The sequence below is a fragment of the Cicer arietinum genome, chromosome 3 (assembly GCF_000331145.2).
Source record: "Cicer arietinum cultivar CDC Frontier isolate Library 1 chromosome 3, Cicar.CDCFrontier_v2.0, whole genome shotgun sequence".
NCBI lineage: Eukaryota > Viridiplantae > Streptophyta > Magnoliopsida > Fabales > Fabaceae > Cicer > Cicer arietinum.
The window spans coordinates 76,394,523-76,409,452 of NC_021162.2; the positions used below are offsets into that span (position 1 = coordinate 76,394,523).

The following is a 14,930-nucleotide window of genomic DNA, read 5'->3' on the forward strand; positions in this document are numbered from 1 at the left end:
CTACCCCAAAAGCCCTGCATTCCCATGACGCTCCCAATCACATAATAAAAGTACTAGCTAGGTTCTCATATATTTATTAATTCCCTTTAGCTACTCTTATTTTAAACCATTTATAAAACATGTCACGATAAAAATTACTTGAAAATTTGGTCCCAGTTATCAACTGCCCCTGTTATGTTCTAAAACACATACTATTTAGTATTTAGTTTTTTCTTGACAAAGACAAATAGTATTTAGTTTTAATAAACACACAAGAAATGTAATATTTAGTAAAGTGAAAAGTCCTTAAAAATGCTTGAATTAAGCCATAGAAACTATCATAAGATTACAAGAAAAAAAAAGCAAAGACAGCTGTAGTGTAAAGTATCATGTATAGAGAGAGAGAGAATCATCCAGCAAGTATCATTTGAAGTGTTTAATACAAAACTTTAAAAAGGGTATTTTTATTTTTCTAAATGACGATAATTAACAACCAATACTATCAATCAATCATTATTGCACAAGCCAAAACCAGAAAACATGAAAGTGAAGCTACTCTTCTTAAAAACAGGACAATGAAACAAAAGAACCTATACATGAAAGTACTCTACTCATCCACATTTTGAGGTGTGCTAAAAGCTTCATCTTTATGGCTCATGGAAATACAAGGGTCAGAAACGGTTAAGGAAAGGCAAACAATGATTGGAGTGAGGAAGAGAACAAAGCCAAAGGGTACCATCCAAAGTTGCCTATTTGTTGGATGGTATTTGTGTAGCCACCATCCAAGCACACAACCTCCAATTATGCTTACAACAAAGGATGTCAATAAAATTACAAAGTATGGAGGCTTTGTAATCCCATTTTCATCATTTGATCCCATCCAATTGCAGCTCTGCTCTCTCACAAAGAAATGATGGAAATGAAAACTAATTACAAACACTCATTTTGCTGAAAATAAGGGGCATGCAAAAATTGCCATATAGGAGGAGTAAGAGCACAACTAAACTTGCCTACGTCTCTTTTAAAATGGGCGTGTAATATAATTGAGCTCACCCCACACTTTTAACCATCCCATTCAGATTTTAAATAAATTTTTACGTTTCATAAAACATTAAAATATTTATTCATTATCTATTTAGTGAGGCTATTTTTAAAGCGGTGAGACTCATTAATTTTCCTTAATTATTGAAGATGTAATAGAAAATATTGATTGCATTTTTTTTTATCATGAATTAATATATATGAAAATGACTTTTATTTTAATACACCTTTAATCGATGCAAGTATAGAATAGAAAATTAGAATTATGGTATCATGTGTCAACCTATCATTGGATTATGGTGCTATATAATATACTAGTATGTGTGTGCACTATTATTTGAGAAATGAAGCACTTTGTGTATAAGAGAGAAGCTCCCCAAACTCGTCTCCTTGTACTAATCTTTCATTTTTTTACAAAACAAGTACTATGGGTGTTTATGTTGTCCAGTAGGGGTTTGTTTGTGACTTTTTTTTTCTCTCTCATTTGTGATCTACTAGTCAAAATTCAAATATCTTTTTGAACTTTTTGGTTTAAACTTCTCAGTAGATGGCAGTGCTTTAGGTAGCACAATTTTAGTGGGCTTGATTTGTGTGATCAAGCCTTTGTGTTTGACAGTATCCCAAACTATGCATGTATATATGAGGATTGCTCTCCACCCCCTCCCCCACACCCCCCTTATTTCGAGTTTCATATATACACAAAAACAAAAGTCTTATTTTATATTCTTAAAAATAAGTAAAACTTAACTAATTTTATTTTATTTAATGTTATTATTTTCGAAATACTCTTCGATAAATCAAATTTTCATTATAAAATTAAATGAAAAAGAAATTATTATTTTTTATTATATCAAGAAAATTTAATGAATTTAACCACTTCTTCTAACATGTGTATAATAAATTATTTTTATTTATAATTATTTTTATTTTTAATAATGAGCACACCTTTATTCAACTTTTTTTTATAAATGTATGGTAAAGGCAAATGGCGGGTACATGGATTTAATTTGTCTCAGAATTTAATTAAAAATGTTGTTTTGTAGAATCTAATGTAATGTTATTTTCAATCCGTGCTGGTCTATTAAATTCCATATATGAACCGTTACACCTATAATTATTTATAAAGATGTCAAAACGGGCTATTCAGGTTGATTTTAATAAACTGCAGAAAAATGGAATGATGAAAAAATACTATTCGAATTTAAGTTCTAAATTGGCTGCGGACTAGACAGGTGGCTCACAATTTCTATAATATAATTTTTCATTTTATAAAAATAATTTGCAGCTAGCTGTTTTGAGCAATCGCATGGAGCAAAATAAATAATTTTTGGTTAGTAACTTCATTAAAAGCTTGCTGTTTTGTAATGTGTGGCCAAGCATTGGTCACAATCTTAAGAAGCTTCCTTTGATATTATTTTGTATTTTGGTAGCTAACACTAGTAACTATTATATAAATTACTAAAATTCTATACATAAGAAAAACTTTGCTTAAATTAGTAAAATTTTAAAACTTTGATTCTAATATTTTCATCTCATGTTTCTTTGGTTTGTGTATCACTTTGTCAGAGTAACCGCGGTTAAATGACTAGTCCTAATGGTTTTTGGACTTTTTCAAATTGAGTTAAAAATCCCCAAAAATATTTAAGCTAAAAAATTATTCTGATCAAACTCTATATTTATTTTAGCGGGTGGCCATTCCATATGAACTAGCTCATTTTTCACAGTGGTAGTTATCCAGCATAAACCTTTCCTAGCACATAGTTATCTAGGAACTTTCTACCTCACAAAAAATGTGATCATGTGCTGATAAAGGTGGTTTTCGTCAATTTCATATATTTGTTTAACAATATTAATTTTTTAAAATTTTTAATATATATTATGCATTTAATTTTTTTTACTAATTTATACTTTTAAATTTAATCACCATATATATAATTTTTGTCTTTAGCTGAATAATTATCTAGCAATTTAGTACCTCGCCAAAAATGTGGCCACGTATCGAGGTAGGTGTTTTTCATCAAGTTGGTGTAAGGGTTGTCCAGTTTTTTATTTTTGTACAAAAAATCATGTATCTTATTTTTTTTGTCTATAAATGAAATAATATTTTTACAAACAATTATAAGATTTTGCATTATAATATTCAATTTAATAGGATTGATACTTGGAAGTGAATTAAGTTTTATAAAAAAAAATAAATAATGTATATTATTTTATGTTTAAAGAAGACACATTTTGTACACAAATTTGCATAAATTTATTTATTTTTACATAATAACTTTAAAAGCAATTATAAATAAATTTTAATATTTTTCATATATAGTTCAAAATTATGATTAATCAACTTTGTAAAATATTATAATACTGATATTTTAAAGTTGTAATTAAAATATAAATTTATTTTATTATTACTTCAATAGATTTCTTATTAATATATAGTAGGGTTGTGCTTGTGACAGTAATCCTTAACTGAAACCAACCATGGACCCCATGATTTTCTTTTGGACAATAAACACCCGAAGATAAGATTATCAACCCTTATTTGAATTAGTTTACATTGATTATTAAATCAGTTTCTGGTGGGAGAATACAGGTGTCTTGTTTTACAGATCATTATCTCTCAAATGGTACATATAAATATGCAAATACAATTCAAAATCTTTAATTTTATTTGTTAACTGAACACATCAATTTATTATTTTATGGATCATTATCTCAAATGGTACACATAAATAAGTATATACGATCCAAAATATTTAATTTTCCTTGTTAACTGAATACATAAATCTATTATCTTATGGTATGTTTGACTCACAAAAGAAAATATTAAACAAATTAAAACAATATATAGCAATATAAGAAATGTACATTTTTTTGTGCACTGCATCTTATTAACCATGTTATCCACATAATAATATAATTTTTACTATAATATCATTTATATATATTAATATTTATGAATTCAAATATTAATAAATGAGAGGGGGAGAAAAATGTAGAGAGAGATAGTAAATAGAAAGGGAGAGAGATAAGAGGGGGATAGAGATAAGAGAGGGAGAAATGCAATAGATAGTAGAGAGAAACATAAGAGATTAATTAGAGATAAGAGAGGGGGAAAGTTGCATCAAAGTAGAGAGATAATAATATTTTATCGAAAACAAAAATGGTATTTTAATAATTTTGATAACTTGTACTTGAGACAAAAAGTTGTCTTATGATTTATTGAAGAACAAAAATTTTGTTCAGTCCTTTAATGAATTTTTATTGGATCTCTTAATTATTGTCTCTTTATAATGAATTTTTTGTTCAATTCCTTAATTCTTGTCTCTTTATCTCATTCATTGTTAACAGGAATCTCTATTTTTGCATACTCCAAAGGGGTCTCTTCAGTGTTATTAATTATTTGATTGTTATTAGATAAATAAATGTAGTTTTTTTTCTCTTTAATTTTGGAGTTTATATATTTTTGTGTTGTTTCAAATTTTGTGTGCTTTTTTTCAAAAAGTGATATTGGTTTAGTGGAGAAGCAACAGTAGATTCTTGTCTAGTAGACCGTTACATTAAAAGTATTTATTCGTAAATTATAATAGTGATTAAAATATATGTCGTGTGAAACTCACATTTAAAAAAGAGATTATTAAAATGTTAAGTATATATCAATTATAAGTATATTAAAAATTGCATATATAAATTAAATAGCTCTTATAAATAATATTTTAAAATTTTAGATAAAGTTAAAGCGTCAAAGTATCATCTCATATAGTCCATGAGTATTTGAGCTCATGGTACTCTAGTGCTACCCATTCTCCATCAACGTAGTTTACTAATTTGGAAAATGTTCATTCAACTATCACACCCTGAACCCAATTCCTTTGTAATAATATATTTATGGCCATTGAATCTCAAACCTTGCGGTAAATTTTTACCCAAGAACACTTCATTAAGATATTTCACATGCTGAATCCAAATATGTCTTATTTCAAGCACAACAAAACAAATGAAAATTGGTCGGATCGATGGAAAGACTTGTGTTTAACCTACACGTCAGACTCAAATTATATCATATTTATTTTTATAGACAAAGCTAATGCATTTTTAGAAGTTTACTTAATTAAAAATATCATATCACATACAATATAAAAAAAATAAATTAAATCTACTATGTCAGTTTTCTAAAGTAAATATAAATATTTATTAGTATTATTATATGTTATATTAAGAAAATATTTTTCGCGATTCTTTAATTTAATTTTAAATAATATTTCAACCACTTATCTTTATTTTTTGATTTAATCTTTTATTTAATTTTAAGTAACGATTTAATTATTTATATTTTAAAATGTTAATAATATTAATTTTTTTACAGAATTTTAGAAAATTCATTATCTTCAAACAAAACTCAAGATTTTTATTTTCAATTTCAACAAATTTCATATATTTATCAAATTCATAACTCAAATATTCAAATAAACTCATATATTCATATTTAACAATAACATCAAATAAAGAACTCACATTTTTAAGATTTAATCCTTCAATAATCAAGACAATATATCTTTCTTCTTTATATAATTCTCCAAATCAAATATATAACTTAAATCTTAAAATGTGAGATATTTATTTGATGTTGTTGTTGAGAGTAAAATTTGAGTTCATTTGACAATTTGAGTTATAAATTTGATAAAAATATAAATTTTTTTGATGATGATAACTAATTTTCTAAATTTTATTTGAAGATGATGATGAACTTTATGGATTTAAGTAAAAAATGATAATATATTGGCATTTTAAGATATGAAATATTAAATTATTATTTAAAATTAAATAAATAATGAAATAAAAATAAAATGATTACTTAAAATTAAGTTAAAATATTGTGAAAAATATTTGTCTATTTTATTTAAACTTGATATTAAATTATACATTTACTAATAAATTAATTATATCAGTCCACTGTATAGGGTTATTCCCCCAGCTAAGCCCAAGGGTTACCTTCCCAATCTCCGACGACAGACACGTGGCGCATGGCCTTCCAGATAGCGCTATTACACTTAAAACCCGAGCCTAATGCAATTTGCCAGACCCGATCCCCTTTGGCGACCCGACCGTCAGCCTCAGCGTAAGCCAACTCATACCAAAGTGAACTGCTTGAAGTGTTCCCGAATCGATATAGCGTCCTCCGAGACAGTTCCATATGCCACTCAGTGAGTTGAAGAGTCTTCTGCAACTCGTCCAAAATCGCCCTACCCCCAGCATGTATACAGAAATGGTCAATTGCCAGCTTGAAATCTGGTGTGTATGGTTTCACCCTGGAATCCTTCAACAACTTACTCCTAACAAACAACAACAAAGTCATTAACTGCTCTGAAATAGGCAAAACCAATAGCCCCAAAGTTGTTATATTAGATTTCAAAGCATCCCCAGCAACGGCCGTTAATTCCTTCCTTAAAGAAATACCAACTTTTCCATTCTCATCTTCTCTTTGTTGAATGCAGTTATAGCTCTTATCATCGGCTCCCTTATGGGTTCGAACCGTGTGAACCAACTTATACTTGGACCGGGTTTTATCCGATGATTTATTAGATAGAAGTATAGCGGCCCCACCCATTCGGAAAATGCAATTAGATAGAAGCATAGAACGGTCATTTCCCAAATACCAATTAAGGGTTAAATTCTCTGTGCTCAAAACCACAGCATATGAATTTGGATTTGCTTTCAAAAGATGTTTAGCAAGATCAACTGAAATAACACCCGCACTACAACCCATAGATGCAAGGTTATAGCTTCTAATGTCATCTCTCAATTTGTATTGATTCACAATCATAGCAGTAATTGAAGGTGTTGGATTAAACAAACCACAATTCACAATAAGAAAGTCAATTTCTGTAGGATTAATACCTGTTTTCGCAAAAAGAGTGTCTAATGCTCCAAACATTACAGCTTCCGCTTCCAAACGTGCTTCTTTCATACATATGTTGGGTGGTTCCGTCATTAACCCTTTTGGCAAGTAAGTTTCGTCTCCTAAACCTGATGTGGATGAAATTCGTTGCTGGAATTTAAGTGATTCTTCTTTAAATAAGCCACTCACTTCTAACTTCTCCAGAAACAACTTCACTGGTGTTTTCTGTTCTTTCTCTGGTTTGTAGCACGTGAAATCCACAAGGTAAATCGGTGGAGATCGTTGTTTCACTGAGTATAAACCGAAGAGAAAGAGTAACACAATTGAACTGATGATTATGGCTCTGTGGTTTGAATTTGAGCAGAGTTGTGAAAGAAGGTCGAGTTTCAAATGGATGAGTTGAAATTGAACCGCAATCAGGAAGAGTAAGAGAGGAACGAAGAAGGTGAAAATGAGAATGGTTCGGTTTTTTATAACGGCGGAGGATGAATCTTTCAAATCCATATCAGTCGTTGATACCTCGCTACCCATTAATTTAATTACTCTCTATACGATTTCACTTTTATTTTCTCCCTAAACTTACTTTGCACTTTGTGTATCTCTGCGTCTATAAATAGGGATTCTATTGTTTCTCTCAATAATCAAGTCACAAATATAATAATATTTTGTTTTACTTTTTTTTAATTTATAATATATTATTATTTATTTATTTTTAATTCTACTATCTAATTAAAATTAATTACCTTTTTTAACATCATGTTTGTTTTAATATTTTTTATTTATTTTCATTTATGATAAATGTAAAAAATATTAAATAATAATAATAATATTTTAATGAGAGAAAAATGAAGGTGAACTTTACCTGTAAATAAAGTATAAATTGATAGTTAATAAAAATATTTGATTTTATCCTATCACTAACCATTGTAATTGTCATTGTAAAATAATTATAATTAATTGTTACACAGAATGTTTGAATTTATAATTTATAAAAATATCTTTTCAATTTTACCATTATTATTTTATTTAGAATAAAAACTACACCAGATTATTTGAGGAATAAAATAAAAAAAACTAAAATTTTAATCCCCACAAAAAATAAACCTAGACATAGACACCAACTAATACAAAATGCACAACCCAATATTAGGTTAACTCTTCTATACTTATATATTAATTTCCTTCAACATGTGATTTTTTAAAAGCAGGTGAGTTAACTAATATTCTTTTTTAAATGTTCAATTCCTTTAAAATTTAGTTTCACGTGAATAAAAAATAATACATGCTATTTATGGTGGATATGGTACAACAATGTACCATTGATAAATATTTCAAGTTTCATGTTATTTAACTTTCAACTGTTCACTTAAAAGTGTAAATTAGGATTCAGCCAAAAAATAAAAGTTTAAATTAGGAAGTTATATAATTAGTTTACCGATCATTTAAGTATTTTGACTTTTTCTCACAAAGTAATTATAATTTACCTTGCTCCAAAGGCAAAGGCAAGTATGCAACTTTATAATGCAACACAAACATACATCTTCTAGACATATATTAATTTCCTTCAACAACAACAAAAATTAGGTGATTTTTTAAAAGTAGGTGAGTTAAATAATATCGTTTTTAAAATGTTCAATTGCTTTAAAATTAGTTTCATATGAATAAAAAATAATACGCTATTTATGGTGGATGGGGTACAAGAATGTTCCACTGATAAATATTCTAAGTTCCTTATCATTAAAATTATAAATGGTCACTGAAAATGTAAATTAGAATTCAACTAAAAAAAAGTGTAAATTAGGAAGTCATATAACTAGTTTGCCGATCATTCAAGTGTTTTTGACTTTTTCCCACACAATAATTATGATTTACCTTGCTCCAAAGGCAAAGGCAAGTATGAAACTTTATCATACAACACGAACATATACCTATTCTAGAAGTATATATTAATTTCCTTCAACAACCAAAAAATAAGTGATTTTTAAAAGTATGCGAGTTAAATAATATCCTTTTTAAAGTGTTCAATTCCTTTACAATTAATTTCACATGAATAAAAAATAATGCATGATATTTATGGTGGATATGATACAATAATGTACCATTGATAAATATTTCAAGTTTTATCTTATTTAAATTTTTATTGTTCTCTACATGTGTAAATTAGAATTCAGTAAAAAAAATGTAAATTAGGAAGTCATATAACTAGTTTGCCGATCATTTAATTATTCTGACTTTTTCCCACAAAATAATTATGATTGACCTTACTCCAAAGGCAAGTATGCAATACAAACATACCTCTTTTAACAGAAAATGCGTACAATTTCAAAATCTACTACAAGAAATTTGATTTATATTAACACTAAATAATCGTGATCAATAATAATTATATTTATTGGTTTTACGCTATCAAAATAAGGTACATTGACATACTTTTGACAAATGAACAAAATTGTAGGTTTTGCTATAGATTTTGTACCAATAGAGTTAATATGGAACCATTTATAACTATGACGGTTTTGTTTTCGCCACTATATACTTTAGTGATACATTGTATTTTATGAGTACAAACAACAAATAATAATTTGGTGTATATATAAATTGTACAATAATTTAGTATTTTATTTTACAAAATCAATCAAACTACAATACAAATACACAATAAAATAAATATGGTGGTGCGACAATCATTAACCACTAAAATAAAAAAAATAAAAAAAGAGTAAATATAACAATTTTTATTTCTTTTAAATATATTGAATACTAGAGGTGTGTAAGATGGTTTATCACAAAATCATAAGTTCTATATCCCAATTTTGTATCGTTGGTAGAGATTTTAGCAAGAATTTATAATTACTATACATACGGTTTTGTGTCTGTCACTATGCACTTTAGCAACACATCATATTTCTTGGTATAGACATTGACACAAATAATCTTTTATCCGTATATTTTGTATGACGATTTAATATTTCAAGTTATAAAACTAATCAAACTACAAATTAATCAAATATCCAATTATATATATATATATATATATGGTCATCCTCATATGTGTTTATGAATCAAAATAAAACATGTGTATTAAAAATTAACATAAAGTTTTATAAGTATATAAAATCAACAGTAGTTAAATCATGTTCACTTTAAAATATTTTAAAAATATTTACTTATAATACAAAAAATATTATCTTATTAATAAAGGGAGACAAATTCTGATATGACAATTTCTAAAAATTTAAAGAATTTGTGATTCAATATATTTAATAAAAAATTAAATTTTAATCTTCACCTAAAAATCCTAAATAAATATATAATTCAACATATCTCCTAAGATTAATTTTGTGGTTACATTGAGAGAGTTAAGTGATAAGTAAGGTGAGGGTTCGATATCCACTTTAAAAAATATATTAACATATTAATAATACTAATTACAAATATTGATTGTTGCATAAATAAAACAAAAAAACATCCACTTCTATTAGCGGCTAGCTAGCTTGACATATAACCTATTAACGATGTTGAATTAAGTGATATTAATACGATACAAGTTGTTTATTAATTAAGTATGAATGGAATTTCTAAAGTATAAATTTGGAAATTTGGATAGTAATACATTTAATTATAATTTTGATCCATCGTTTTTATTAATTCGTATAATTGGTCTTTTATTTTAAAATCAAACAATTTTGTTGTCTTTATATTTTTTAAATAAAATAATAGTGATTTGACCTATTGTAAGTAATATGATATATCATCTAATGATATAAAATCATCTAAATGCATTAGTATATTATTAAATTACAAAAATAAATAATTTTATAAAGTTGAAACTTAAGTTTTTAAAAAAATTTATTGTAATTTCATGTGTATTAATCATTTAACATCATTGTATCATGCATGATCGATGATGGACAGAGTCTCAACAATAAAAGGGACCCCAATTTTTATTTTATAATATAATAATAGAATGCGAATTATTTTATTTTTTAATTAAATATTTTTTAGTCCCTAAAAAAATTAATGATATTTCAAGTTTAGTCTCTTTAAAAAACTATTGACTTTTAGTCTCTATTTTTATTTTATAAAAACTTTTTTTAGGGATTTAAAGTATGAATTTTTTACAAAAACTTTTTAAAATAAGGGTTAAAAATGAATAAAAAAATATTAAGGACTAAAAAGTTAGGAATTATTTTATAGGGACTTAAAATAAAATTTTGAAATTTTATAGAGATTAAAAACTTATTTTATTATTTTATAAATATTAAAATTGTAATTTTTTATTAAGATCCAATCTTTAAAATTAGAATAGAACCTTCAAATTATTTAAAATAGTTATTGTACGTATTATAAGTCTTGTCATTTTAAATATATCACATTATGTTTTTTAATTAAAAAATTTGATATGAATCAAAATTATTGAATTTTCAAATAACAAGGTTAATTTACAAATTAATAAAAATAAATAGACTAAAAATATAATTAATATTATTAATATTGATAATAATTTATCGAAGATAGTGATTGAATTGCTGCCTCTTTATTACTCCACTGTCTAACTCTCTAATTCCAATTACAAATCCAACCTTTATATCATTAAATTATTAATTGTTAGATATGATACCTAACAACACTAAATGTACACGAGCGTTTGCCTACACAATATGTTCATATAATTATATGAAAATTTTTGATTGGAGTATCCTAAATAAGATAGGATAGCATTTGAAATACAAAAATTCATAATCAATTTATATACAAAAATTCATAATCAATTTATATAAAATTAATGAGATTTTAAAGTCTTAACAATGATATGTTATAAAAAAAAATTAATTAAAATATTATTATTATTATTATTATTATTATTATTATTATTATTATTATTATTATTATTATTATTATTATCCTGTTGTGAATTTACCATTATTTTGTTTACTTTTAATTAAGATAAATAACAACACGAAGAGTATACATAAAGTAACAACTTAATTGATTTCCTAAAACTAAAACAACTTAATCGATTAATGCTTAATTTCTCAACCATCTTCTATTTTCATTGTAACTTACTAATGTTTTTATAAAAAAGTAATAGTGAATATAAAAATTTTGATATACATAAAAGGGGACCAAAATATAGAGTTTTATAAGGAAAAGAAAAAGAATTAGGAATTGGAACCTATCCGTTTAAAGTTTTGTGGCTTTCATAACTTTAATGTATTTTAGAGAGCAGTGAATTTCAATAATTAACTCACAATTACTAATAAAATATAACAATAATTAACAATATACTAGTTTTTTTGATACAATTAATAATAAGAAGAAAACACCAAATTTTAAGATGAAGTAGAAATAGAAATAGGGACAGTAACGGGATAGTGATGAAGAGAGTCATTCCAAGGGTTACCTTGCCAATCTCCCACGACTGGCACGTCACGCACGGCCTTCCACACTGCGCTGTTACACTTAAAACCTGACCCAAATGCTATTTGCCAAACTCGATCCCCTTTCACAACCCTACCTTTAGCCTCAGCGTAAGCCAACTCATACCAAAGTGAACTACTCGAAGTGTTCCCGAAACGATGAAGCGTCATCCGAGACGGCTCCATATGCCACTCAGTGAGTTGAAGAGTCTTCTGCAACTCGTCCAAAATCGCCCTACCCCCAGCATGTATACAGAAATGGTCAATTGCCAGCTTGAAATCTGGTGTGTATGGTTGCTCTTCCCCCAGCGTGAATACAGAAATGCTCAAACGCAAGCTTGAAATCTGGTATGTAAGGTTTCACATTTGAGGCTTTCAACACTTTCCTCCTAACCAAAGTCACAAAAAACATCAACTGCTCAGAAAATGGCAAAACCAATGGTCCCAAAGTTGTTATATTAGTTTTCAAAGCATCTCCAGCAACGGCCATTAATTCCCTGGCTAAAGAAACACCAACTTTCCCAGTGTCATCTTCTCTTTGGTAAACGCAATTATAGCTCTTATCATCGGCTCCCTTATGGGTTCGAACCGTGTGAACCAACTTATACTTGGACCGGGTTTTATCCGATGATTTATTAGATAGAAGTATAGCGGCCCCACCCATTCGGAAAATGCAATTAGATAGAAGCATAGGACGGTCATTTCCAAAATACCAATTAAGGGTTAAATTCTCTGTGCTCACAACCACAGCATATGAATTTGGATTTGCTTTTAAAAGATCTTTAGCAAGATCAATTGAAATAAGACCCGCACTACAACCCATACCTCCAAGGTTATAGCTTTTAATGTCTGTTCTCAATTTGTAGTGATTCACAATCATAGCAGAAAGTGAAGGTGTTGGATTAAACAAACTACAATTAACCACAAGAATATCAACGTCTCTAGGATTAACACCTGTTTTCTCGAAAAGTGCGTCTAATGCTCCAAACATTACATCTTCTGCTTCCAAACGCGCTTCTTTCATGCTTAGATTCGGTGGACGCGTCATTACTCCTTTTGGCAAGTATGTTTCGTCACCTAAACCTGCTCTCGATAATATCCGTCGCTGGAATTCAAGTGATTTTTCTTCAAATCTGCCACTGGTTTCCAGCATCTCTACGAACGACTCCACCGCCATTTTCTGTTGTTTCTCCGGTTTGTAGCAAGCGAAATCCACCAGATAAATTGTTGGAGATCTTTTTGCCCAGTATAAACCGAAGAGAAAGAGAAGCACGATTAAACCAAAGGCCGTGTCGGTGTCGAGTTGGACGGTGTGGTTTAACCAGAGCCGTGAAAAACGGTGGAGTTTCAGATCGGTGAGTTGGAATTGAACTGTGAGAAAGAGCAAGAGAGGAACCACGAGTGCGAAAATGAGACTAGTTGTTGAGTTGCATGAATAGCCGTAGCCTAACTTCACATACTTCAGTTTCACCGACTGTAGAAAATCCGGTAACCGTCGCCGGATTTTGATTACGGCGGACGATGAGTCTTTGAAATCCATCTCAGCCGTTAATCTCTCTTTATCCATGTTTATGCTATTGCAACCCACTAATTACTTATTCTGCACCCCCACCTTTTGTGTGTGTAGAATTAGAATATTACTTTTATTTTCTCCCTAAGTTACTCTACAGTGTGCGTTTTGCTTTGTTTCTGTTTGAGGGGTTCTGTTCTGAGTGCGTCTATGAATTTGGTTTGTTGTGTTTCTCAAAAGGCTTGGGGTTGAGTTGGTTTATAAAGCAGGGGAATCGCGTTTGGAGCAAGTTGAGTGAAAAATACAAAAAATGGTTAAGGGAAGACTTTTCCCTTCCTGCTCAGTGAATAGTTAAACCACATGAGACTTTGGGTATTAACTGCAAGAAATAGAAACCTATTATTTTATTCATGTGAAATTTATTTTGAGGGAAGTAGTTTAAAGAAAGATGGATTATGGATATATAGGTCAACTACTTTCAGAAAACCACCTCTTTTTTTTCTTCATTTTTTTATATCTATACATCTATAAAAATACTCTTAAATTTGTTTAAAAACTTTTACGTAGTAACAGTGAACTAGAGAAAAAGAAAAGAGGAAAGAGATATGATTTAAAAAGAATATTTAAAATAAAAATAAAAATTGCAAATATGGTTAACACATGATGAATTGGAACGATAAAGACAATAGAGTGTGTGCAAGTTGGAAATAATAGTAACACAAATCACCTTGGTTTGCATTTCCGTGATTAAATGAATTGGATAGACAAAGACAATAGAGTGTAAGAAGGAGATGTGAGATTTTTTCTTTGTTTGTATTTTGATCTTTTTTCACTATTTGTGTAATTAATTTCTTTATTTGGCGTGTATGTATGTTTTTGATAGTAAAATAAAATGGGATCAGCATACCATACAAGCAAATGAAAACCGAAAATAAAAAATTATTCCCAATTTTGTGGGTGTCGTGCAGCAGTCGGTATGACAAATATGAGATGGGAAGAAATGGGAAATTGATGGAAGGCCGGTGGTTGTTGGGGGCTGGTCATCAAGGAACAATTAATTTTTATAAGCAACAATTAATGGAAT

The 14,930-nt window shown here is 28.3% G+C and overlaps 2 protein-coding genes across 2 annotated transcripts; both read right to left on the reverse strand.

Moving 5' to 3' along the window:
• Positions 1-5,891: 5,891 nt before the first annotated feature.
• On the reverse strand, positions 5,892-7,525 carry LOC101493937 (3-ketoacyl-CoA synthase 1-like). Its single transcript, XM_004494799.4, has one exon. It carries the CDS (start codon positions 7,445-7,447, stop codon positions 5,993-5,995), a length of 1,455 nt encoding a protein of 484 aa, XP_004494856.1. The 5' UTR covers positions 7,448-7,525; the 3' UTR covers positions 5,892-5,992.
• Positions 7,526-12,170: 4,645 nt separating this feature from the next.
• LOC101494262 (3-ketoacyl-CoA synthase 1-like) lies at positions 12,171-13,927 on the reverse strand. The gene is made up of 2 exons (XM_073366626.1): positions 12,655-13,927; positions 12,171-12,617 (listed from the first exon to the last, which is right to left on the reverse strand). The coding sequence occupies exons 1-2, from the start codon at positions 13,901-13,903 to the stop codon at positions 12,250-12,252; spliced, it is 1,617 nt and encodes a 538-aa protein (XP_073222727.1). The 5' UTR covers positions 13,904-13,927; the 3' UTR covers positions 12,171-12,249.
• Positions 13,928-14,930: the final 1,003 nt, after the last annotated feature.

Coding starts and splice junctions, on each gene's coding strand:
- LOC101493937 (XM_004494799.4), bottom strand. CDS start 7,447: ATGGGTAGCGAGGTATCAACGACTGATATGGATTTGAAAGATTCATCC.
- LOC101494262 (XM_073366626.1), bottom strand. CDS start 13,903: ATGGATAAAGAGAGATTAACGGCTGAGATGGATTTCAAAGACTCATCG. Junction 12,618..12,654: donor GCTTGCGTTTGAGCATTTCT/GTATTCACGCTG, acceptor CATACACACCAG/ATTTCAAGCTGGCAATTGAC.